General features: G+C 38.6%; 3 protein-coding genes across 3 annotated transcripts; 2 read left to right on the top strand and 1 right to left on the bottom strand.

Annotated features, from left to right (window-relative positions):
• Window positions 1–871: 871 nt before the first annotated feature.
• Window positions 872–16357, bottom strand: LOC18440560 (GDP-mannose transporter GONST3). Its single transcript, XM_006850698.4, has 2 exons — window positions 16085–16357; window positions 872–2603 (listed from the first exon to the last, which is right to left on the bottom strand). Exon 2 carries the CDS (start codon window positions 2601–2603, stop codon window positions 1470–1472), a length of 1134 nt encoding a protein of 377 aa, XP_006850761.1. The 5' UTR covers window positions 16085–16357; the 3' UTR covers window positions 872–1469.
• Window positions 16358–21215: 4858 nt separating this feature from the next.
• LOC18440562 (putative aspartic proteinase GIP2) lies at window positions 21216–27160 on the top strand. Its single transcript, XM_006850700.3, has 2 exons — window positions 21216–22689; window positions 25438–27160. Exon 1 carries the CDS (start codon window positions 21305–21307, stop codon window positions 22604–22606), a length of 1302 nt encoding a protein of 433 aa, XP_006850763.1. The 5' UTR covers window positions 21216–21304; the 3' UTR covers window positions 22607–22689; window positions 25438–27160.
• Window positions 24855–27350, top strand: LOC18440563 (putative aspartic proteinase GIP2). Its single transcript, XM_020671225.2, has 2 exons — window positions 24855–24884; window positions 25659–27350. Exons 1-2 carry the CDS (start codon window positions 24855–24857, stop codon window positions 27027–27029), a joined length of 1401 nt encoding a protein of 466 aa, XP_020526884.1. The 3' UTR covers window positions 27030–27350.
• The last annotated feature ends 543 nt before the right edge of the window (window positions 27351–27893 follow it).

Below are 27893 nucleotides of genomic sequence, written 5' to 3'. Positions count from 1 at the left end.
AAGCAATGTGAGAAAAAAGAGGAGTTCCACAAACAAACATTTGTCTACTGTGTAAAGTGGACAAGGACACCAATCCATTTGTCATTTGGTTTTCGTAAGATAAGTGGGTATTTTAACTCTGAGTTCCAATGGGCGCTCTCCCAAATGTTGAACCAACCAATACTACGGAGTTCCCCTCCCCGTCTATTGTCTAAATTGGGAATATTGCTATGGATGATAATAGTTGGCAAATATGGAAGGAGAGAAATTTGAAACCATTTACGGGATAGTACAAGGACTAAAGATCGTTCAAACAAAATCTAAGGTTTGTATATAATTTACTATTACTACAATGAGGTCACAATCAATCCTAACTGCTAAATGTCAAATTTGATGGCTTAAGGTGTTTCATTAAATTTAAATTTTTTTTTTTTGAACTTCGAGTCTAAGTGATATACTTATAACCATCTGATTTAAAATCTCACAGACATGAGTAATTATATATTATATCATATTACTATACAACAGTTACATAAAATCATTGTCCTATATATTGAATTAGTCTAAAAAGGCGGCTAGCTTTGGCTATAGAACCTACCTGACTTTGATAGGCAAAACATCTATCCATGCTACCGTACACCAAATCTAAAGAATGCTAGAGAGGGACTAATGGCAAACTCTAGCTACCTTTGGCTATAGAACAACGGAGCTTAATCCAAACCATGCAAGGAACTCGAGGCTTTTGCATACGTGGGTCTAACGGAGCTTAATCCAAACCATGCAAGGAACTCAAGGCTTTGCATACGTGGGTCTAAGTTCCCCTACTCTTTCTTTTGGAAGAGCACGTATGAAAGTAAAGGCAACCATATTAAAGAAAGGGAAAGTAAAGAAATAAGGACAAAATGTCTCCAGTGCTTTTTCTTGATTCAAGTAGATCTCAACATTACATTGTTCCATATGAACCGCTCAATGAACTCGAAGGAGCAATTTAAAGAAATAATCGGAGAAGAGGCCAATACTGACACAATGAACATCAGCAGGAGCAGGATGACCAATTACTATGTCATCCCGTCCCCAAATTGTTGTCTGTCAGAACCGTTCCTTCGCGCAACACTGAACCACCATACGGTGGTCCAAATAGACTAATTCTCCAAGAGCTCCAAAAAAATAAAAATAAAAACAGAAAAAAGCAGAAAAAAAGTTTACACGCCTCTCTGGCTCTCACTCATTCAAAATACCACATCTCATGAACCTTCATTCATGCTATTATGAGGCATGAAACCAGAAAAGGAAACCAGGAGAAGCAATTCTCTACTCCCATCTCAAACAACATCCCCACCTTCCCGACCCCCTCCTCATCCCAAAATATAGTAATAATGATCCCCAACATGTCTAAAATGGTACAAGCCAACAATTTCACCAGCTGAGCAGGATTTCATCATCGAAAAGGGGAAAAAAGAATAGGAAATCGAGAAGAGCAACTACATACATTACCCCTTCTCTATCGAATCAGGTTGCTGCTCTATATCCTTGGTTTCTGTTGACTCCATTTCTACAAGCAATTTCTCCTCCTCTCCACCACCCTCCTTTTGGGCTTGCAGCTTAACAGGCGCAGAAGGCTTGCTAGAGGATTGTTGATAGAGAACTCCCCCAAGCACGCAAATCAAGAGTCCAAGTGTCCCAATAAAAGTTGAGTGCTTATCCCAAATTATCCAGTTTATCACAACAGTGAAAAGTTTATTCACAATACCCAAAACAGTAAAGCCAGTGGCTGATATAGCCCGCCTACAAGAGAACCCAAAAAAAGAGATAGAGAGCCCAAAGAGACATGACAAACCCACTGGTAAAACTACACTAGGTGAATACCAATGTAACTCCTCCGAAATATCGTGCCTTATCTTCTTCAATTCCCCCATGATCAAGAATTCTATAGGAAAGAGAAGTAAAGCCTCAAGATTGTTGTAAAGAACCAAGCCCCATGTGTTCAACCCCATGGTCATGACCACATGCTTTATGTATACAAAGTCAATAGACATGCTCACTAGGTAGGCCAAGGCCCAACTGTAGGCAGTGACTGTGAATTGATAATCCGTCATGACATAGATAACACTGCCACCAAAGATTGTAAAGAGAGAAAGCCAGGCTTTTGGAGAGGGCCATGGCTGTTTCAAGTAGAGGGTCTCTCCTATCGCTACAAATATGGGAACAGCTGATCGGAAAACAATGAAAGTATCCACATTTGCATGGAGAAGGAGCTCACTGTTTGTGAAGAGAGAGAGATAAAAAATGATAGCAGCTGGCAAAAACCTCCACATGGTTTGAATATCGAGGGGATCATGCGCTAGGAGCCTGAGTTGCCCACATAGAAAGACACCAAAGGCACTGGTAAAATATTGCAAAGCAGTTAGAGCACCTGGGTAGGGGAATTTCATAACTGCCCATTTGTTGATTATAGACAAAAAAGATGCGGAGATGCAGTATCCTGCAGCAATGCCATAGATGGAAGCAAATTGTAACAAATAAGTGGAAGTTTGGAAAAAGAAAGGTCGGGCCTCTGCGGAGGGTGTTGGATTATCAATGACTTTGCACGTATCATCCTTGGTGGCTGCTGTACTGCTCATCATCTGGAAGGATCAGAAGCACCAAGTAAATGAATCAAAAATCCAAAATTGTCATGTAGTCATTATTCAGGGTCTATTTCAGAGTGAAGATTCTGTTTTTATAAGTAGAAAAGATATATACATCCTAAAATCTCTGTATACTAGCAGTACAATAAACAATTTTTATACGTAGAAAAGATATGTACCATTCTAAAATCTGTGTATACTAGATGTACAATAAACAATAAAACTATTGAACTTCACGATGACTTCACACAAAGCTCTTAGAATAGGTTAATTATCTTAACCTTCATAGTCAATAACAAAGTAGAGGGGTGTCTTCTTGCCCTTATGAATTACAGCTCAAATAGCATTAACTGCCAAAGTTCATAAGCCCACTCTCATGATTCATGCAGCCATGAAGTTCTTAACTCGCTTTTCAACCTCTTAGCACATGGAGTTCAAATCTCATCAAACTATAATGACTTTATCAGTTTGTAGGTGAGTTATGTTATGTTTCCAAAGTCTGCTTGAAGATCACCGCCCCTCATCCTCCTAAAAACCAAAACCTTAATTTTCACACCATCATTCAGTATTTTCATGCAGTTCATCATAAAAAAAACCTGGCAAAGTTGTCATGGTTATCAATTCCAATGCAAGTTCAGGAGAAAAGAGGGGCAAAAATTGAGCACTGCCCAAGAATAAGTTTGATCGTGTTTGCTACAATAGTCCCCACGTACAGGAAATTTATAATGAAATTACGAGGATTCTTTCCTTGGATGGAAGAAGTCCGAGGACTCCTCACTGAAATACAAAGACATCTACAAACAACAATGAAAACTGGGCTCCAGGGTTGGACTTCAAATGTTACTGCTGTGAAACCCTTGTTTTGAAAACTTTGTAGAGAATAGATCGTTATGAAAGAATAGGACAAATCTGTGCATGTGAGAACTATGGCTTCAGGGAAGAACTACATTGAGTTACTGTCGTAAATTATTTTCAAGAATTAATCATTGTTCCATTAGTACAAGCTAAAGTTCACTTTGAGACTTTGAAGAAACTTTCATTAAAGCATCACTACTCATGCTTCCAGCAAATTCCTAACCATATATATATATATATATATATATATATATATATATATATATATATATATATATATATTGAAAGGTAAAAATTTGGACAATTTCAAATATGGAACATTTCAAATTCCTAACCATAATTCTTTTCCAATCTGCAATAATAACCAGACATGTACAGGGGATATGCATCTTCATCACATCTCTTTCTACAGTGTGATGATCGGAAAAGCAAACCCATTGAAGCAATTATCCAACAAAAGGAATCATAAGACCAGCCTTATTCTGAACAGTTACAGTCTTCATCCTTCCAGCAAAAGGGGTATTGTTAGAAAGCATACTCAAATGGATTGCTATTACTTTAGCAAGTTACTGAAGGGTGGTCTGAGGTTGAAGAACAAGAACAATCACTTCATATGATTACAAGTCAAACAATTGGAAGGAAGTCGATAGTTGAAAGAGCAGCAGATTGGTACAAATGGGAAAGAAAGAGAGGGAGAGAGATAGAGATGGCGGCAGTGCTTCGAAAAAACAGGCTGCCTAATGCTTCGGGGACCTGGCCCTGGGCAGCGGTCCAGGCAGGAGCCTTAGTGGGCATCTAGCCACTAGACCTAGGTGCTTGCCTAGGCAAAGCCTTCGGTAAATGTCCTCAGGCAACGAGCCAAATCGCTTACCCCTCAAAAGGGGGAAATATTTTTTTTTCCCTTTTATTTGGTGGGTTAGGGGGGAGCATCTTTTAATCCCCCAAACTTGTTTTAGCTCACAAATTTGAGAGAGAGAGAGAGAGAGGGAAAAGTAAAAAATTCTGTGGGACTGAAAAAAATTTGGAAGTTTGAGAAATCATCCCAAATGCTACTTTTGTTTTATTGAAATTATTTTGAACCATAAAGGGATGTTATAAGACGACTTTTTGGGTGATATAGAGCTCAAAATACATCAAAAACATCGAGGATCGAAGATGAGGCAACAAAGATCAGTACAATATCTCCAAATTTGAGAATCCTTCCTTATTTTGAAATGTGATCTTCAGGTTCTTCTGAAAGTGGGATCAGTGCTGAAAATCTGGTCTGCCTAGATAAAAATGATAAGAACAAAGTATGGTGTAAATTTTGTGGTAGAGATATAATTGCGGGTAATAAAAGGTTGAAGAAACACTTTGTCGGTATTAAGGGGAATGTTGCCCCAGGTAAGGAAGTACCGGGGGAAGTTAGGAGGGAGATTCTTGACTATTTCATCATCATCATCAGAACCTTTTCCCAACTATTTGGGGTCAGCTATACGAATCTTGGCTCGCCATTCTGCTCTATCATGGGTCATACCTTTAGTGAGAGATTCTTGACAATTTGGATGTCGGAAAATAAATAAAAAAAAGTTTATAAGGTATTAAGGGAGGCAAGCGTCGCATAGTTACTGGCCGGGTTGAATATTTTTGGGGATAATGAGAAGGATGAAAATGAAGGGCAAGCTGAAGTGACCCAAGTGGGTTCCTCTCAAAGTTCTAAATAGGAATTCTGTTTAAAAAACCTTGTATGGAGGGGCCTATGGATTCCTCTTTCCCTAATGACCCCAAGGTTACTGTAGAAAAAGAGAAGAGACCGGTTACATTCAAAATAGGTTCAAAAAGGATGAAAGAGCCCAAGTAAATCAGTATATTGCTTGTTGGATGTATGTTGCAGGTATTACTTAGGAGTGTCTCAAGCCCCATAGGCCTGCATGGGTGCAATTTGGGATCTCCAAAACGAAATATTCATGGAGTGATAAGAACAGTGTTATGATTTATGAATTTGATGGTGAATTATCCTTTAGGGTATATGTTTTTTAGGTTTGATGATGCATTTGATAATGTCCACGATGCATAATATATTTATTCTTTGATTAATAAGGGTGACGAGAGGTTGGGAAGGCACATGCAATTCGAGGAGTAACAAACAATCCTGCACCTATACTGGTTGTTTCTAATTCGTTGAGCCAAAAGCAGCTTCGTATCTTTTGGACACCATGCGCAGCAGCACAATGCATGGACCTCATGCTTGAGGCTATTGGTGAAATGTCAAGGATAAAAGGGACACTTCCTTAGGCTAAGGCTGTGACACTGGCATGATGTGGAAGTTCAATGAGAAGAGGGATCTATTGAGGCTTGGAATCACGATATTTGCAACCTCTTTCCTAAGTATGTAGATCATGTTTGCAACCTCTTTCCTAAGCAGTGTGGTTGGAACGCCCTTTCGAAGAAGCAGAAATCCTTGAAGCAATCAAGTCCTTAGGCCACGACAGAGCCCCTGGCCCCGATGGCTTCCCTGTTGCTCTCTTTCTTCAATTTTGGGACACCCAGACTGACGTGGTGGCTTTCTTTGCTGATTTCCACTCTAGTGGGGTGATCAATAGGGCCATGAATGTTACCTTCCTGGCTTCAATCCCCAAAATCGAAGGTGTGGAGGAATTAAAAGACTTCAAACCCATCAGCCTAGTCAATAGCTCTTACAAGATCCTCTCTAAGGTTTTAGCCACTAGAATCCATGAGGTACTGAGTTGGCCTATCTCACCCAATCAAGGCGCTTTTGTCAAGGATCGCAAATCCTAGACAGTGCCCTTATGGCGCACGAATGCCTTCATACCCGTCATTTGGAAAAACCCCTGGTTTGGTTATTAAGCTAGATTGGGAGAAGGCGTATGACCACATCGAATGGGTTATTCACGATGAGACATTACACCGCATGGGCTTTGGTGCACATTGGCGAAGGTGGATGAGAGGGTGCATTTCCTCACCCACTTTCTCGGTTATCATCAACGGCACACCCAAGGGCCTGTTTCAAGCGTCTAGGGGTCTGAGGCAAGGCGACCCCCTTTCGCCTTTCCTTTTCTCTATTGCTACTGAAGTATTCAGTGGTTCCCTTTCGGGTCTGTACCATGCTGGCCTGGTCAAAGGCTTCCAGGCTAGCCCCAGGGGACCTTCGGTCTCCCACCTTCAATACGCCGATGACACCCTCCTTTTTTGTGACACCTTGCCTGATCAGGTCCACTACCTTTGCATTTTTCTTAGATGCTTCCAATGGGCTACAGGCTTCAAAATTAACCTTGCCAAGAGCAGTATGATGGGGCTGGCCATGACTTTGGAGTCAGTGTCCATTTTTGCTAGTCTTTGGGGCTGCAACACTCAACCTTTGCCTGCCTCTTATTTAGGTTTGCCCCTATGTATCAAGAAGCCTAAAGCTAGCTAGTGGTTCCACATTATCGATAAGTTCGATAGGAGATTCGCAGGATGGAAAGGTCGTTTCCTCTTCCCTGCAGGTAGACGAACCCTGATCAAGGCAACTCTCTCTAACACCCCTATTTACCAAATGTCCCTTTTCCCAATCCCGATCTCTATGGCAAATCGGCTTGAACAACTCATTAGAAATTCCTCTAGTCTGGCACTGATGGAAGGAAATTTCATCTCATTGCTTGGGAGACGGTCTGCACCTCGAAATCCCTTGGAGGCCTGGGCATTCGCAACATTAGGAAGACCAATGTTGCACTCATTAGTAAGTGGTGGTGGAGGTTTGCATCCCAAACAGATCACTTATGGCAAGAGGTGGTTCGTCTCAAATATCAGTGCCCTCTCGAGGCTTGGTTCCCTGACTCCAAGGTCCCTACAATGCCTTAAGTATTTGGAAGCGTTTCCATTCTTGCCCTCACCACTCCCTCTCCCATATCCGCTATCATCCTAGAGAGGGTAACTATATTGCCTTATGGTCGAACATTTGGCTGGGCCACACCCCACTCAGGAACTCATTCCCCACCGTTTACCGATTGGCAAGAAACCAGTTATCCACCATTGCTGAGAAGGGCCCTTAATGACTCCGAGTTACCTGATTTTCTTGATTTGCAGATCTTGCTCCCCAACTTTTCCTCCCTTCTTCGAGTTTCGATAAGGTGGTCTAGATCCATTCCCATTCAGAAGTGCTTTCGGTTGCCCCTTTTTATAAGGCTCTCCTCTTGTCCTCCCTCCCCTCCCCCCCCTCTCTCCCCCTTCTCCTACCCACGTTGTTGCTAAGGCCTGGGATTCTCTGGCTCCCCCTAAAATCACCTTCTTTATTTGCGTGACCACCCATGAGAGGGCCTTAACCGTGGACCATCTTCAAAGAAGGCACCTACAACCACCCAACAGGTGCATCACGTGTAAGAAAGAAGTTGAAATCAATGCTCATATCTTTCTACATTGTGAGATAGCGTCTTTCCTCTGAAACTCTATCCTCCAACTTTTTGGTTGGGTTTGGGTCACCCCTCAGACTGTTCCAAATTCTTCTCTTCTTACCTTTCAGCCCCGTGGGCTAAATCAGGTATTAGTCTTTGGAAAGCTTATGTGTTAGCCTTATCTGAAGTAGGTGGCTGGAAATGAACCAGAGAATCTGTCGGGGAGAATTTTCTAATCCTGTCACGCTGATGGAAAAGGTGAGATCTTTGGTCATCTTTTAGGCAACCAACTCTAAACATTTCAAGTGCTTCTCAGTAACGGACTTCCACCAAAATTGGAAGGCTATTCTTCAGTTAAGGCCTACCCAAGTTCCTAGATCAGCCGCTTGGTTACTTCCCTCTCCGGGGTGGATTAAGCTTAATTTCGATGGTTGCTCCCTGAGCAATCCTGGACAATTGGGAGTAGGTGGCATCAATCACGACCATGCCAGTCGCACCCTCCTCTCCTTTGAGCAGTCCATCGGTAGCTCAGACTCCATCGAGGTGGAGGCAATGACCCTCCTTCATGGCCTTCGACACTTCAACAGGGCCTAGGGAAACTCTCTGGTGATCGAAAGAGATTCTGCCAATGTTATCACTTGGGCTTCTACCCCAGCCCAGTGCCCTTGGAGGCTAGAGTCAGTGTTTGACGAAATCCAACATAGGTGCTACCTCTTGCAAATCGCTTGGAGGCATACATGGAGAGAGGCCAACTCCAACGCTGACTCTCTAGCCAAATCTCGAGCTCTGGGCTCAAATTATGTGGACTGCCCACCGTAGATCACCTAGTTTGGTTTTGATCCTATTATAGCTTTGTACTTCTGCTGCCCTGTTATGGGCTCTATTTTTGTTGCCCTGTAAAGGGTATTACTGTCCTTCACCACTCCTTGTGGGAGGGCAACCTTTGTATTTTCTTTTTACATCAATACAAATAAACATTCTCAAAAAAAAGAATGACATTCGCTTCGAAGGATTGGACAAAATGCAAGTGGACACGGGATTGTAAAGGGAAAAGGGAACGTGATATTGTTTTGTCTTGTCTTGGGCTTCTTGGGGAACTCACTTAGGGCCTGTTTGACAACTGGAAGCTGGTGTTATCTGAAACTTGGAAGTACCTTCTCCCTATGAATCTCATAGTACAGAAAATTACTGTGTTTGGTAACTTGTCTGGAATTTAGAGGGAGCTTGGAAACCTGTGTTTTGTACGACCTGGAAGTTATCAAACCTATAGACCTGGTAATTAACCAACATAATCCATACATGGAAGAATTTGCATTTGGGGGTAATATTAATTTTTTTGACGAGAATCTAATAGGTCACCCATAATAGATCAAGCAAGAAGAATGGTTCAGACACTCCAAAAATGAAATGAAATAAATAAAGTAGCCCAATTATTTTATGGCGATTTTAGTACACAATTATTTATGTTGTCTAATTAATTCTATCCAAAAAACCTCTTTTATTGAAGCTCCTCATATAAGAAATCCATTTGTTATGGTCAATTGGATTTGTAAGTTAAGGTGATACGAATCAAATGATTCATCGCCCAAGAGGCCCACCATCTTAGCACTCATCTTGTCCCAAGCTTCTCGTTGGAAGCCCACATGAGGCCATTTTTCTTCTCATTCTTATGCTGCCTGTTAGTTTCTCTATTCTTCATTACTTCCTCTACCATAAATTGAATGAAAGAAATCTCTTGAGTAGTACTCCACCGAGAAGTTTTCTGGGTACTACTCCTGGGTTGGGAAGTTGGAGGCATAGTTGAAGGTTGGGTCTCCATGAACCATTCCAAATTTTCAATTGAACAATCAAGGTACCATAGAAAACCCATTACAAAGAACGATTCCAAATTTTCAATTGAACAATCAAGGTACCATAGAAAAACCATTACAAAGAATAATCACATTTCTGTGTCCCATTTTAAAATGCACTTAAGTTCCTTCCTCCAAATGGAAACCCCAACCATGGTACCATCGGTTCAGCACAACAGGATTGCATTACTATCTATAAATATCAGTCTTACCCACCCTACAATACATGCCAGCAGCCCAACATATCGGGCATTAATTCCAATATAAGTTTTCAAACCCAAATAAGCAACTCAACTCAACCCAACCAGTTATAGTAAGTGCAGCACAACAACTTTGGCATGCACACCATCAAATTTCCATTACAAATTCATCACATATATCACATATCATCCATCCATATACCATCACATCCAAGCATTTGCCTATGGGTGTGGTTTTTATAAGGCTGAGGCGCTAAACAACCCAAGGCACACCTTGAAATAGTGTCAAAATATGCTATTTTAGTACTGGAAATCTTTGTGATGGCCTGAAAATTTATTTTCATCTCTACTTATAAAATTTAAAGCTTCAAAGACAGTGTAGTTCGAGCAGATCTATGAACACTTCAGAATCTTGAAAATTGACAGTCCAGAAAATGCATTACAAGATGCATTATTTTCAAGACTTGAAATCCATTTTTTCTCATGTTCATACATCTTGAAGTTGAGATGATCGATTTGAGGATTTTTGGGCATCGAAACAACATCTTCTAGTGAATTTTTGAGGTGCACCTTAATTTCACTGTTTAGGGCCTCACCCTTAAATAAACTTTTTCCTTTGCATATTAAAGATCAGCACAATATTTAACAGTCATCTTTCATAAAACAATAAAGCTTATCCTCTGCACACAAGTTGCTTAAAAATAAAAGAGTAAGTGAAACAAAATCATATGCCCAAATAAACAAAAAAAAGTCATCATTTTGTAGACATCCAAAGGAAAATATGGGTAAGGATCATGGATGCACCAATCAACAATATGCACTAAAAGTAGATGGCTGAAACATGCCCATTTTCTGTTGAACGTCTATCTAAATTCAGTATGGATTTCACTTTGTGAAACACCAGAAGCTTAACATCTAAGTTTCAGTCATCTAAAGGCCATTACTTTTGATACAGAAGATAGGAATTCGGCAATTACAACAAGGTTTTCGAGGTTACAAAATTTATCCTTCTCTCACCATTGTGTTCAGCGAAATTAGCAACACGAATCAAACTAAAACATACCAGAAGATTCAAACATAAAAGCTATCAAAAAGGAATAAAATTTGCTAGATAAAACTAAGTACAACCGTCACAAATATCCAGTATAGATAATAAGAAAGAGAGAGAAAATTTGTATGAGAAATTTACAAGAAACAAAGATCACTAACAATCAAAGAGAAACCACTAAGCCAAGCTTACAATTTTTAATGGATTTTTCTAGTTAAATAATTAAATTGGGTATCTTTAACTCCAGCTTTATGCACTTTTCAAGTAATAAGCACAACAAAATGGTAGTGAGATGGTTCATGGGATATTCACACAAGGATATAACCAAGTAAAAAAGAAGAGTCGAGTGAATATTGATAACAAAAGGCAACAACAAACAGATTGCAGTGAAAATCAAAAGAAACAGTGTTAATAGTGATGGTAAAAGCCAACAATTAACAGATTGCAATATGTAACTTCCAACACAAAAAAAGAGAGGTGATTTTGCTATTAAACTAGATTTGCACATAAAATTGGTGAATAGACAAGAACAATAACACTTAGCACAATGTGACTTCCGCTACAACATAGAATTTAAAGCATGAGAAATTTAATTGCATATCGCAGATAGGAATAAAAACTAGACCTCAAAGATTTAAAAAAAAAAAAACAATTGATCTATGAAATAATATTTTGCACATCGCAACACAATCATGGAACTCAGATCCATAAACTTCAATCAAGAGAAACAGTGAGAAAGAGAAGGAGAGAGATTGACCTAAATTTTGCAGAGAGAAAGAGGTAAACTAGACAAAAGAGCAAGAAAAATGACAACAAAACTTTCCAAAATTATAGAAATACATCATCAAGCATGAGATTCATACCTACTATGCTTCGAAACTCTCAATCACTACTTAATTTTCAGTGAGATCAAAGACGATGAAGAAGGGGAGGAGAGGCGAACAGAGGTTGGCTTGGGTTTATCGTTTTGGGGGCTTACGGTGAAGTTGGAGAGGCAAGAGAGGGAAAACAAAATAAATAGGAGAGTGAAGATTGAGAGGCAAGAGAGTGGAAAAAAAAAGGAGTGACCGCTCGCATGTGAAGTGATGGAAAAAATAAATAAATTCCCGCGGCATGTGTTCGTGATCCTGAAGTTTCGCTCTCCATGGGGAGGGCCAGAGGGGTGTGATCCTCATTTTTGAGGATGACACACATTTCACACCTTAAAAAAGTACTTAACCGAACTTAGAACCATGGGTTGGTATTTGGGATGCCTTCCGACAAAAGTTCCAATTCTCAAACGTACCCTTAGAGTATTTTCAACCTTAGTCTAAGTGTTGTGCATGGTTAATAGTGGGGTGTAGCCTGATATGGGCTTTCTATACGATGCATTAAATGGAGCTACTAGAGAGATAGTTGAGGCTTTGGGCAATGATGAGAACAATTACAGCCCAATATGAGAGAGAATAGATATGAAATGGGATATGCAGCTTCATCAAACATTGCAAGTGGGTACAATTTAAACACAAATTTAAGTTGACCTGAATATTGAGAGCGTGGAGACGATGAGAGTAGTGCTCCAAATTTACAAAATGCAGCCATCCTAGTATTGAGTGTTTAGCATGTAGCTCAATTGGTCGTAAGAGCAATTGGAGTTCATTTGAGATGGTAAGTTTACAATATTAACTACTTCATTTTTCTTTGTCTAAACTAAATTCTAGCTCATGCATTTTCCTATAAGTATATACAAAGAAAATGAGTAGGATTGAGCAAATGCAGCCCAGTGATTTAGTCTTCATCAAGTACAATCAGAGGCTGAAGCAGTATTTCAATGAACATGAGACGGATATCAACGCATCCAAAGACATGGATGATGCCAATGAGTGGTTCGTTGAAGACCTGAGACTGAATAGGTCTTCCATGGTGAGGGTTTGTCCTGACATATGGTTGAGGAGGCTTCATGGCCAGCTTCCAACCCTACGAGGGCCACTAGATCAACAACCTCTACTATTGGATCACAGAGGAGGAAAAAGAGGATGCGGAGGAGGCGGACAATTCCAAAGAAACTGAGGAACGCCATTATGTTGAAGAAAGTGACGATTCTGATGATGATGGCCTTGGCCTAGATGGAGGTGATTGGAACAAAGCTAATGACTCCGACTGAAGACTCAATTGTTCTTATTTCTTTTGCATCATTTTACTTTTATGATTTTCAGTCTTTCATTATAATGTGCTTCGGAACCTTGGATTTTGGAACATACATGGAGATTGGCCTCTACGAACTATGGACTTCTACTATTTTAGTTATTCAGATTCAAATTTTGAGTACTTTATGTATATGTTAGCTTTATGTTTAAATTTATATACTGTCTTTAGTCTTTTACTCAATTAGGCGTTGTGGTTGTTAATTAATCAACTTAGTTTTAACGGTCACTACTTATTTAGTACAATTGTAAAATGTCAAATGTGAACGTCTATTTGCATATATACGTGGTTAGTATACATATAAAAGGATAAATACAGAAAAAACGACAGATAAATTTGAATATATGTGCATTTGGAGAGCACATATATACATATGTCTATCTAGGACATCTCAAAGCTTGGGCACCTGCCTAGCGCCAAGAGCCTAGCACCCAGAACCCCCTACCCACCTAAGCGCCGCCAATGGCTTTTTTGGAACATTGAATGCAAGAGAAATTTACAATTATCTGCGCCCGTTTGCAGGTTTACCATGGGTGAGGTGGGACTTTCATGAAAGATGGGAGAGGCCTAGGGTGTACGGTGTAGAGAGGGGTAGATTTACTGGATTCTAGGATGCAGTTGACTCTCCCTGGGAATTACCCCTGCTGCTGACTTTCCTGGATTCCGGGATGCAGGTGAAAATGGGTAGGGTGAAAGCTGGAAACCCTGTTTGATAAACTGTGGTACTGATAGTTTCACTTGTTTGGCAATGGGAAAGCTGGAAACTGCCTGCAATACTGTTAATCATGTATTTCATTGATATAATGTGCGAAATGCAGTTTTTTAATAACATTTTGTAATTAAATAAGGTTCCTTCCATTCATCCAATATAATACCAAAAATGTAAATAGATTCAAGGAATACTTTTGTGCTTGGAGATTTCATGAAAGTGTGAACCCACTCTGATGCTACCAATATTTACATAAATAAGAAACAAAATTGAAGTTCTTAATATCAAAATTTCACTCAATGCACAGGCAGCCTTCAAGAGCAAACATATGCCAGTTATTTAAGAAATAAATATTTAAATTAAAAGTTTCAAGGCTAATCATTCCATGATTTTAGAAGATTTGCGTGATTTTACAAAAGCAAACTTAATTAATCAAAATGGTTTCTTCAACACAAATTTATAGGATATTAAAAGAGGACATGAGATTACGAAATAAAAATAAAATGATATGAATATAGCATTTAAAGCCCACACCATTTTCATTCCTAAATACTATGTTGGCTCCTTTACCCATGAACAAAGAAAGAATACTAACAAACTCATTCTTCATAAACTGAATGCAATATAAGCATGTCAACCCATAGTATTGTTGTGACATACCACTGATTTATAACATGGCTAAATGACATAATTCAAATAGGTCTAGCTAACTATCAGATACACTCGAAGCTTCTAAGCTCTCATGGATCAAATGAACATAAGTCAAGCAACAACCATATGTTGGGTGAACTCCAAGCAAACAATGGGCTTTCAAGTATGTTATCTTTGATCTGCTCAAACCTACATATATAGATTTTAAATGACAGGCAAGTCAAATGTGGAGTAGCATCATTCCAATTGACACTGCTACTGTTGCAGCAGTAATGGAATTGAAAATTGGTCACATAGTGACTAATAAAACTCGATCAAGGGACATGAATTTAGTCACATTCCATCAAGTAAACTATGCAAGATCCTATGCTTTTAGATCATACAGTTTAGGTCAATAAACCTGTTCAAGTAAACAGCATCTACAGTTGTTGTTGTCTATAGCAGACCAGCAGCATATGTATTGTTGATCAATGCAATTTGTGTATCAATTTCTGAAAATCATATTATGGTTGATAAAATCTAGAACAACAGAGTTTTCTTTCTTTTTTTTTCATAAAATATGCCTTTTTTTAATGAAGAGGTTATGAAATTCAAAAGTCAGGGTATTGAAAGACATGACGGGTATTCATACATACTAACAAAATAAATCCAAATTTACTGTAAATGTATTTTTCAGAGTTAGTTAAATAAATCCATACTCCAAACACTTGATCTTCCATCAAAAAACACCTCTGTATAGTGATAAAGACCACGTAAATGAAGGCAAAAATACTTCAAAATCATAGAGAGTCTACATCTAACAAAATAATTTCTATCACAAACACAATTCCTAGTTTATTCTAAATCTACTTTTTAGAGACAGTTAACTAAATTGACACTAGATCTTTTATATCCCCCATTAAAACCCGAAAACCTTAAGTCATAGAGGTTATTCCCCTAATTTCTTCAATGATTCAACTATTCTTCCATCTAAAAAATACATGTTATAATAGAAAAAGTGTAAATGATAAACAAAAATTTTAAAAATACCTGCTTGTCAATTTCTATCACAGACAAAAAACCAAATTCACTGGAAATCTACTTTTCTGGGACGCCCATGAAATAAAAGTGCTCAAATAGAAGGTACATCACGTGGTAACCCGAAACTTTTGAAATTTCGTTAAATTTTCGTATGGGTTTCTAGGAATAGATGAACCAGGAAATTAACAAAATAAAGCAGTATAGTGCCCATTTTTCAGTGTTTCTATCTGTCCAATTACATGTTTTAGATAAAATTTGCCGAAAGTTCAATAACTATTGCATCAGCTGTTAAATCCATAACAAATCCTAAATTGAACAATCAAGCAATCCAAAATTAGGGCTTCGGAAGCTTCTCTGTCTAAAATGTACAATTTCTGCTTCAGTGAAATCCATAGAAAATCCCAAATTGAACAATCAAACTATTTGAAAGTAGGGCTTTGGAGGCCTGTGGAACAAGGTTAGGGTTACAATGCGTGAAACAGGGATAGGATTTGCATATATATTGAGCGGAGAAGCACGAAGAGAAAGATTCCCTAATTTCATCACTATTCTTGCATCAAAAAGATAAACAAATTTGTTTTAAAAAAATACCTGAATCTCTCAGCTCTCTCTTTCTAGTCTTCTTTGCAGCCTTCTTGAGCTTGATTGATCTGTCTATCTGCTGATGATGGGCTGGCCTGGTGAATGCTTCGAAGGTGCCTTTCAACTCTCCATTTTTCTCTCTCTAAGCCAATTGCTCCCCTTTTCTCTCAAGCCAATTTGTTCTCTTTCCTCCCCACCCATCAGTTTGTGTATCTATTTGTACTCTCTCTCGTTGATCATGGTAACGCTCTTCTTCAGGTTCTGTACTCTCTCTCTAATGGGCAAGCTTTCAATGTAATGCTTCCCCTTGAGCTTAGAAGTCCGACCGTCCTGAATCGAGGTCTAGGATTCTCTACACTATTTTATTTTTAATTATTTTTTTATAAAACCGTATATTTTTTAATTAAATAAAATATCAAAATACTTTAAAGTTTGAAAAGGTATTTTGATTATTATATTTTATTAAAATTTTATTTTTAATATTTTTTACTGGTGCCTCTCAATGAGAAGATAACCGGTACCAAATTTTAGATTCATACAATTTGTATAAAAAAATTAAAAATAAAATATTTTGAGACGTCGGATCTAAGATCAAACGGTGAGAGACTCTCTTGATCAAAATTAGACAGCTAGATGGTAGAGGGAGGAAAGAACTTCTATACGGCAGGGGAAGCCTAGAAACCTTTCCCTTCTCAAATGATGAGAGTGTGCTTTGAGGGTGTTTTCTCAAATTTCAACTTTCCATCTCTCCAAGCCGCTTGATCCCCTTCTCTTTCTCTTTTGAAGTCCCCAATAACTGGGAAAATTGTTTAATGCAGTGGTGGTCTATCTAAAAATAATTGAAACTAACAATCCAAATATTTTTTAATAGAAATATTATTTTCAAAAATTTAAAATTTAGTTATTTTTATATATTTATGATCTTCATGTTAGAAATTACATGTCCTTAAAAATTAGGTCTAAAAATCCATCTCAAAAATAAATTTTTAAGAGATGACTCATTTCTACATGGACTCATAGAAACCATATGCATTGTGCTAAACCAACAAGAAACGCTGCATCTTGCTCAACCTCGTTATATCTTCCTCTCACATCATTTATAAACCTTAAAACCAAACCTAAAATATCTTCTCTTCTTAACCTCCATCCAAATCTTTTGTACTGTCTCTTAAATTTCAAAATAGGTAGTTGTAAGAGTGTCATTGATATCTAATGGAGTAGTTGTAAGAGTGTCTATGAAATCTAATGAGTGAGAATGATTGTAACCTCTATGTACGAAAGATAAATGGCCTCCCTGTAGACAATCCATTTTTCAAATTGTTTAATAATCTAATGGGGTAGTTGTAAGAGTGTCATTGAAATCTAATGAATGGGAATGATTGTATCCTCCATATATGAAAGATAAATGGCCTGCTTGTAGACAATCCCCAATTCAAATAAGTTGAAGAATTTGTTTTTTTTAAAGGTGTTAATGAGGTGGTGTCAGTGGGTATAGAAACGACGACATAGTGACTAAGGTGTGGGGCTGCTAACACCACAACCTAAACCCTTTTCTGAAAAACGTTGTTCTTTTTGAGATATTCGTGGTGGGAATGGAGGGTAGGACATTATGTTGGACACTGACCCGTGTGTCCATTTATGAAATCGATACGAGTGTCAAAGACATGAAGCCTAAAAATTAGCATATTGAAAATAATATAAAAGTATTTATATATATACATCTTTCTATATATATATATATATTAAAAAAAAATCTCTTTACACCCTATTTTGATTTACCATTTTTCTATAGACCAAAAGTTCTAAAAACTTTGTAAAAATATATATCTTCTAACCCTTTGACCCAATTTAGCCCTTTTTACAACTCGAATTTTGCTCAAACAAAAACTAAAAAGATATCTCTATTTGTCTACTAAACCTCTCTCTAAAGTTTTTATTTCCCTCTCTCTCCTACATAGATAGAGACAGAGTCGTTAGAAGCGCATTAGCGGATAATGGCTAGTAGAGGGAGATTCTCTTAATGTGATTAATTGGTGTAAGTATGTTTCCAAACCGCCTCGGACATTAAGAACTCTTTGGAAAGTGATGGACTTCGCTTTTGGATTGAACAGTATTTTTTCGCATGTATATAGGGTGGCAAATGGATTGGCTGGCTAGGTGGTGGTTCTTCGGGGCTATCCTCAGTGGTTTCCAATTCTATTGAGTGATTGTTGTTGACTTGTTGATCTTGGCTTGTATCTCTCGACAGAATTTAATAAATTGGAGTAACATTTTTCCAAAAAAAGTGTTTGAAAAACATATCTCGAGATTATATAAATGGAGAAAAAAAAGAGATTTCAAGTCCTACAAAATAGTGTGGACCCATTAGATCATCTGGATACAAGAGGAAGAAATGGTGATTAGCTCTATGAGAACCTTTATGGCTAGCAACATCAGGTGGAGTGTGGGACGGAATGTGGAGCGAGGTGATGAAGTTTTATTCTGGCATCAAAGATGGGCCTCAAGAAATGCGCTGACATTTGATTATCCTGACTTGTTTCATCAATGCTCATATGCAATGGCTAAGATCAATGAGATTGGTGAGCTTAATGGTAATGCAGTGTTCTTGAATATCACTTGTTGCTATAACTATATTCCTCCAGTGGTTTTTAACCAACTGTCTGACTTGCTTCAGCGGTTAGCTAGTGTGTATATATCTACCCGTAAATGATGAACTCATTTGGGAACTTGAGATGATACAAGAAGAAGATACAAAGTACTCTACTTTTTTTTCGTCTCATGTGGTTTTTTCGTCTCTCATCCCAGCCGTTGGCTTATTACAACTCCATACGCGTTGAGGCATACTCTACTTTTCTTTTTATATATAAGTAATGATCCTATGCGACCCTCTCACACCTATGTGTGTAGGACCCTAAATGATCACCATTAATTTTAGAGATCTATGCTAAATTTAAAGGTGGTCCCTTGAGGTCCTACACACATGAGTAGAGGAGGGTCTCAAAAGATCATTACTCTAAAGATAGTTTCCTTATTTTCGAATAATATATATAAAGAGTAACGATCATATAAGACCCTCCTACATCTATATGTATAGGACCTCAAAGGATCACTATTAAATTTGACACAGATCTCTAAAAAAATTATTACATGAGTGTGAGACTTGACTTTTCTAGATATCTGTATCAAATTTAATGGTGATCTTTTGAAATCCTACACACATAGATGTGCTAGGGCCTCTAGGATTATTACCCTATAAATATAATTCTAAAAAATATTAAGGTACTTTGCAACAATCCTCCTCCAAGAGAACTGTGAAAGGGACTATGACAATGCTCCTCCTAGAGAAAGGGACACTGTCAAATTCCAAGAGACATTTTCCCTTTTTTTTTTGGTCCTATAGGGTGAGCCTCACTAGTTCGTCCCTTGACGGCTCGGATCCCTTGAGAAGGATCTTAACGGTCTCGGTCCAAATTAGACATTTGGATCTGGCCATTAATCTAGATTACATATGCATTTCCCAATAGTCGTATTACTTGTTTGGATGGGACAACATTTTTGTAGTTTGCAATTCAAACCTAGGGACTCCCAACCGCCGCACCGGTGGTATGAGCGCAACCTTGTTGGACCCACTCCCATTGTTTATGAAAATGAAGCAAAATAATCCATCACAATCACGCAATACAAATGTACATATTCTTCAAATTTTGGTGATCTGAAAATCTACGAAATCTAAAAATTGGTCAAAAGGAGAATTCGGATGGGCCCGTCGAACCGGAATCAGTGGGTGACATGCTTGACTACTTCATTGGATAGGGATGCAAAACTAATTCATCTTAAATTTATATTTTAATAGTTTTGATGTAAACATAGTTTTTAGATTGATTTGAGAATCCTAAATCTTGCTTAAAAACTTTACAAACAATGAAAATTCAATTGATTTACATTTTACATTTGTATGTTTTTTTAAAAAAAATGATTGGCTGTGTCGACTGCTTGCCGATTTGAACACTGTTAATTAGTTGTTGGCAACCGGTTTGACCCACTGGCCTGATCTTTGAAACACAATGATTTGTTCTTTTATTTTAAAACCTCGGGGTGCATACTGTACACTTACTCCATGGGGGTAAAGACTTAGTTAAAGAGGATTTTCATGATCTAAGGTTTTATTAGATCGGTGTTTGCATAATCGATCTGAAATGGTTAATAAGACTTAGGGCCGGAAACGGTTTAATCGGCTTAAATCGGGTTGATTCAACCTTTCTAACCGGGCAAGCCCCGGGCGTTCAAAACATAGTTGAAAAAATAAAAAAATACAAAAAAAATCTGGTAAAATATGAAAAACATATAAAAAATTATTAAACCAAAAAAAATTCAAATGAAGTTGAAATTTAATAAAAAATTGGATTTTAAAGAATTGATTTGTGGATAGCGTATTTTAAATTTTTTTGAAAAAGATGGAAAAATATGAAAGTGAGTATTAATGACCCAAAAAATTTCTAATCTTTGCAAAAAATGTAAAGAATATTAAAAAATGTATTACAAACCAAATTATTTATTTTTGAGATTTTATAAACATTTTTGAAATTTTATATACAAAGCTTGGGTTCAAAAAATATTCTTAGCCAGGGTTCTACCCGAGGGGATAATTGCACATTATACTCCCCCAGGAGCTGATAATCTTTGGACATATACAAATAGGTTATGGATTATACTTATCATAGGCTATGAATGAGAAACATTAATAAAAGAAAAAAATTTATATAAGGGTGAGGCTCTAAACAATCAAATTAATGCGCACCTAAAAAATTTATCGAAATAAGTTGTTTCGATGCTAAGAGAATAAATAGATTTCGAGGATATGAAATAATGCATCTTGTAAATAGACGGCCAATTTTCAAGTGGTTAGATATATGCTCCGTCGACACTATTTTTTAATATTTAAACTATAGATGAAAATTATTTTTTCAAATGTTGTTTGCATGAAATCATTGCTCTTAACATAATTGTTTTCACAGTCAAACCGAAATTGAAATCGACACGGTTTTGGCCAACTGATAAAAGCAAAAGAGGCCCCACTTCACAAAGACAATCAATCCCATATTCAAAATTTGTGCGATCTTTAATGGACCGTACTCACCAACACCAACTATATATAAGGTCCCCTTCTCTCCCTCACCCTCAACACCAAGCCTCAAAACTCTGAAAGCCTCAACAACCAACCAAAACACCATGTCTTCTTCTTGTAAGTATATACTGGCTTTCCTCTTCCTGTGGCTATGGAGTCATTGTGCTCAAGGCGACACCGTGTCTTTTAGGCCTAAGGCCCTTGTTGCCCCAATCGTAAAGGACCCCTCCACCCTGCAATACTACACCAACCTTAGCCTCAAGACACATCTCAGATCCGAACGCCTTGCCTTTCACCTCGGTGGCTCCTTCCTGTGGATCGATTGCGACAACTATGTCTCCTCCACCTACCGCCCGGTTCGGTGCCGCTCCGCCCAATGCTCGGCCGCCCGCTCTCGTGCCTGTGGCTCGTGCTTCGCCACCCCGCGGCCCGGCTGCTCCAATGACACATGTGGGGTTAGCCCTTACAACCCCTTCATACGCACCTCCACCGGCGGCGATCTCCTAGAGGATGTGTTGGCCATTCGCTCAACTGATGGCAAAACACAAGGCCCACAAGTCACAGTTCCGCACTTCCTCTTCTCTTGTGCCCCTGCCTTTCTCACCGAAGGCCTCACCGGCTCGGCCAGTGGCCTAGCCGGGTTTGGGCGAGGTAAGATCGGTCTACCTGAACAACTCGCGGCTAAGTTCAGCTTCCGGCGTAAGTTTGCTGTCTGCCTCTCGGGCTCATCCACGTCCCCAGGCATTGTCTTCTTTGGTCCCGGACCATACGTGCTGCAGCCTGATAAGGATGTTTCTCAGGGGCTCATCTACACGCCATTGCTACTGAACCCAGTGAGCACTGCCGGGTCCTACTTCTTGGGTGAGCCATCTGACGAGTACTTTATCGGAGTCAAGGGAATTAACATTGTCGAGAAGCCTGTTACGGGCCTGAATTCTACTCTGTTGAATATCGATTCTGAGGGCAATGGTGGCACCAAGATCAGCACCGTAGTCCCTTACACCATGCTCCAGACCTCCATCTATAAGGCCGTGACCTCAGCCTTCGAGCGAGAGGCAACGGGCATGGGCATGAAGAGGGTTGCCGGTGTGAAGCCATTCGAGGTATGCTTCAGCTCGAAGGGTGTGCCGAGCACGAGGGTCGGGCCAGCAGTGCCCACCATCGACCTGTTGCTCGACAATGGCAAGTTTTGGAGCGTGTTTGGTGCGAACTCCATGGTGGCCACGAGCAACGGTGCCCTCTGTTTAGGGTTTGTTGATGGAGGGGTGAGCCCAAGGACTTCTATTGTCATTGGGGCGCACCAGATTGAAGACCATCTTTTGGAGTTTGATCTGGCTTACTACAGCCTAGGGTTCAGCTCGTCTCTTCTGTTCCGCCAGACCACATGTGCAAACTTCAAGTTCTAGAGTGTAATAATTTCAAGCATTTTCAGTTGTGCTCCCTCTACACGTGTGAAAATAGTGAGGGGGTATAATAATGAATTCTTAAGGTAAAATATCCTGTTATCTTTTTTTTTAACTTTTATATCTCATCACATCTAAAAATTGAAAATATTATTCTGGCTCAATCTTTTTCATCTTTCAACTCCTTGAACTCTTTTGACCGTATATTATTGATCTCAACAACATATTAAACGACTCTATCTCTCTTTCTAAAACTCCATCTCTCTCTCACATCATCATCTCAACTTCATCACATTTTAAAACCCAAACTCCATTTCTCTCTCTATCTCTCAAAACTCCATATCTCTCTTTAAAACTCAAGCTCCATATCTCTCTCTCTAAAACTTCATCTCTCTCTAAAACCCAAACTCCATCTCTCTCTCTCTCTAAAACTTTATTTCTCTCTCACACATAAGTAGATGTGCTCATGTTCGAGCTCAAGCTAAACCCCTTGGTTGATAAACTCATCGAGAAGCGAAGAGAGAAATGGAAGTTTAGAGAGAGAAAGATAGAATTTGAATAGGGTGTCATTTAGTGTTTGTTTGGATAAAAAATTTATAATCAAAGGGGTCCAGGAGGTTGTAAGATAGAAAAAATAAAGATATTTTGCTTACAAGTAGTATTTTCAATTCTTAGGTTTCATGATATATGAAAGTTAAAAATAGGAGATACGGAGATATTTTCTCAATTCTTAATGTGATTGTTAGTGCAATTGTGAGTTTATATATCAATAGTAATAAAGGAAAAAATGTTAGTTTAATTGTGAGTGTATGTATAAATTATAATAGGAAAAGTTTATATAAGGTTGCAACCTTAAAATGTAGAACTACTGATGCACCTCAAAAATCCATCGAAAAAATGTTATTTTAATGTTGAAAAACCATGTGATTGATCATCTAGACATCGAGATGTATGACTATGAAAAATAAAAAATATTTTGAGTCTAATAAATAGTGCATTTTACAACATATTATCTACACCGTCCATTTTCAAGATTTTCATAGGTTTATAGATCTACTTGATTTTAACCATTTTTGAAAATTTTAATTTTATAATTAGATATAAAAATAGATTTTGAGATAACTCTAAGACCATTTTACATGAAAATTATATATTATGATAAATTTTGAAAGTGCACTTTAATTGGATTATTTGAGGTTGCAACCTTATGGAAACCACACCTATTATAATAAAGGAAAAGGGAAAGGTTTCTATAGTTCCCCTACAGTAGTCACTCACCGTTAGATCTTAGATTTAATGTCTCAAAGTATTTTATTTTTAATTTTTTTTATACGTATTGTATGAATATGAAATTTGGTACGTGTTATCTTCTCATTGGGGCGCACCTATAAAAATATTAAAAATAAGTTTTCTATAAATATAATGACCAAAATACCCCTTGAATATTTCAGGGGTATTTTAGTCGTTTTTATTTTATTGAAAATATTTTTTTTATACTTTTCGCTAGAGCGAGTTTAATATAGGATTGAGCATCCAAAATTTGATGTCAAAATAGTTTAAAAAAAATAATTAAAAATAAAATAGTGTAGAGATATGACATTGTGATTGGGGCAATCTTAGCCTTCCATTCATAATGGACGGTTTGATAAGGGGAAGTATATAAGTTTTATGTGGTAGGGGAAGCATAGAAAGCTTTCCCAAAAGGAAAAAATGTTAGTTTAATTGTGATTAATCTTTAAATTCTAATAAACCATAAAAGAGAGATCTTAGTACACGTGGGCAGTTCCAAGTAGGTTCTTTGATTTTTGATAAAACCCCAAACAATCAATAAAGACAAGTTATGGTATATATACTTCACCTACATCTCATCACCGTCCAAAATTCATCACAATGTCACTTTTTTTAGTAATATTTGAATTTTTATAATATTTGTACTCATCAGATTTATCTAAAATTTGGAGAGTGTGTACATATGACCAATTCGCACCAAAATAAAATATTTAAAAAATAATAGTTATAAAATAAAATGATAAAATTACCCTTGAAACTTTATAGAGGTATTTTACATAATTTTTATCATTCAAATTATTATTTTAATTTTTATTCATGTGTATCTCACTAAGGTACACACACCTACACAATTTCAGATCATTACGATTTGTAAAAACTAGTATTTTAAAAAACGGCGAGTCCCAACGGACTCGTTCGAGTCAACACGAGAATCGGCCACCCCATGTCAATCCGAGTCGACATGGGAATCGGCCACCCCGTGTCAATGCCAGTAAAATACACAGGATCGTCCGGTTCTAATCGTCCGAGTCGACACCTTTTTAATAGTATTGTAGACTACACCTTAAAATATTTTGTATTTTAAATTACTTTTTATTGTTATTTTTTAAAAATCCAGTCCAATTGAGTCGTATGATAATTGAGTCCGTTGTAACTAAGAGTTGGTATTGCATTCACATCATGTAGATGCTTCAAAGGTGCACATGTATGTATTGTTTAATGGCTCAAATTGAATCATGCTCGTCCAAGGGCCAATAATGAATTTGTTTTTTTAATTTTTATTTTATATTTAAAAATTATTTTAATATGAAAATTTGGTTTTAGGTTTATTTTTATAAATAAGATTGAATAAAAACTAATAAAAAATATTTTTTAAATAAAAATATTAATTAAAATAAATTTAGAGGTATTTTAGTATTTTTTTAAAATATTTCTTAATTATTTTTATTTAGTTATATTTATAAAAATACATATACACATCAAAATTCATATAAATATTTTTAAAAATAAAAATTAAAATAAAAAACTAATTTTTCGAAGTGCAGGTTAATAAATATGTGTTGATGTGAGATCTGAACGTGATGTGACCACACCACCCCTGGACTCCATAAATAATAAGTGGCAAGAAAGTGGTAAACACCCGCGGCGGCGTTTTTAGTGGCAATGTAGGCCCAAGCTTATCTTCAAATGGGCCCATCCAAATCGCGACACGGTCAAAACTTTAGTGCTCATCGGTGGACCGTGCGGACGAGAACAGTATTTATAGACGCCACCCCCACCTCCATCTTCTTCACACGGAGCGAGGCTCAAAAAAAAAACCGTGTCTTCTCCTGGGCAACGATCGTCGTCTTTCCTGTTTCTCTTGTTCCTGGTATGGTGTCATTGTGGTGAAGCTGAGACGGTGTCTTTTAGGCCTAAAGCCCTGGTAGCCCCCATTGGTAAGGACCCCTCGACCCTCCAGTACTACATCACCCTTGCCCTCAAAACCCCTCTCAGATCGGAACGCCTCGTCTTCAGCCTCGGCGGCTCGTTCCTGGGGATCGACTCCGACACCTATGTCTCCTCCACCTACCGCCATGTTCAGTGCCGCACTTCCCAGTGCGTGGCCGCCAGCTCGGGCGTGTGCTGCTCTTGCGGCACGTGCTCTGGCCCCCGGAGCCCCAGCTGCGGCAACAACACTTGCGTCGTAGGCCCTTACAATCCGTTCATCAGCACATCAACTTCGGGCGACGTTCTGGAGGACGTGCTCGCCATTCACTCAACGGATGGCAAAACACGAGGCCCTCCAGTCTCAGTCCCCCACTTCGTGTTTTCCGGTGCCGGTGCCTTCCTCACCAAAGGCCTCACCGCCTCAGCTCGTGGCGTGGCTGGGCTTGGGCGCGGTAAGGTTGGTCTACCTGCTCAATTGTCAGCAAAGTTCCGCTTCCGTCGTAAGTTCGCCGTCTGCCTTTCGGGCTCGTCCACATCACCTGGTGTCGTCTTCTTTGGGCCTGGGCCATACGTCCTGCAGCCCGACAAAGATGTCTCTCAGGGGCTCACCTACACACCTTTGCTCCTGAACCCAGTGAGCACCTCTGGAGCTTTCTTCCAAGGCCAGAAATCGGACGAGTACTTCATCGAAGTCAAGGGATTTAACATTGGCGAGAAGCCGGTTGTGGGCCTGATTTCTACACTACTGAAGATCGACTCGGAGGGCGATGGCGGCACCAAGATCAGCACCGTGGACCCTTACACCATGCTCGAGACCTCCATCTACAAGGCCGTGACCTCAGCCTTCGTGCAGCAGGCAATTGGCATCGGCATGGAGAGGGTGTCGGGAGTGAAGCCATTCGAGGTGTGCTTCAGTGCCAAGGGTGTGCCGAGCACGAGGCTCGGGCCAGCAGTACCCACTATCGAGCTGTTGCTCGACAATGGCAAGGTGTGGGGTGTGTTCGGCGCCAACTCGATGGTGTTCACGAGCAACGGTGCCCTTTGCTTGGGGTTGGTTGATGGAGGGGTGAGCCCAAGGACTTCCATTTTCATTGGGGCGCACCAGATTGAAGACGATCGTTTGGAATTCGATCTGGCGTACTCCAGGCTAGGGTTCTGGTCCTCACTTTTGGCCCTTCAAACCACGTGTGCCAACTTCAAGTTCTGAAGTGTAATAATTTCGAGCATTTCGGGTTGTTAAAAGCTTCAAGAATATCGTGAATCGTGCATGACTCAGGATTAGGACTTCTTTTTTATCCAATAAAAGGAGGGGAAAGGAAACCCTCCGATTTCTCCTCCCTTGTATGAATTAAATGATGTGCGTCACTTCGCAACTAGCATGCCCTCATCTAAATAGGCCGTTGGGATTGCTACATATCAAATCTCACAAGGCAGCTTTGATTGTCTAATTTTATTTGAATTTTCTTTGGGTGGATCAAAGTATTTTATTTTTTATTTTTTATAAATAATTCAGAAACAATATTTTGGGTACGTCTTATTCTCATAGGGATGCATCTTTTTTTTTTAAAAAAAAAAAGGAAAAACATTTATGACAAAAATTCAACTGCAAGTTATAGGCGTATTTTGGTCCTTTAATTTTATCAAAAATAAATTATAAAGTTTTTGGTGTGTCCTCATGGTAATGGAGCACCCCTATCTTTAATGTCAAGATAACTTATATATAATATTAAAAATAAACCAGTATATAGCATAACAAGCTATCTCAGTTATCCATTCATATTAGACTCCATACCTCTGGAAAAGGGGGGACATATGGAGTTTATTTGTGGATGGAGACATGTAGAAAGTCGGCCCTAAAAAGAAAAAAAATGTGAAGTGTAATTGCAAGGTATGTATAATAAAGCACAAATATTGGTCATTGAATACTTTTCTAGAGATGAATTGTGAATATCTTTGTAGGAATCAAGCTTGAGACACAGTGCTATTAAACACCAGCTACTACTAACCACTCGAGCCCAAGCCCGATTCTTGTGAATAGCCTTGTTACATACACAAATAAAACAAAAGGAAA

Source organism: Amborella trichopoda, chromosome 1, assembly GCF_054954075.1.
Source record: "Amborella trichopoda isolate Santa Cruz 75 chromosome 1, AtrichopodaSantaCruz75HAP2 v2.0, whole genome shotgun sequence".
NCBI lineage: Eukaryota > Viridiplantae > Streptophyta > Magnoliopsida > Amborellales > Amborellaceae > Amborella > Amborella trichopoda.
The sequence above is the reverse complement of the archived record's forward strand: the minus strand, read 5'-3'. Positions and strand labels throughout refer to the sequence as shown.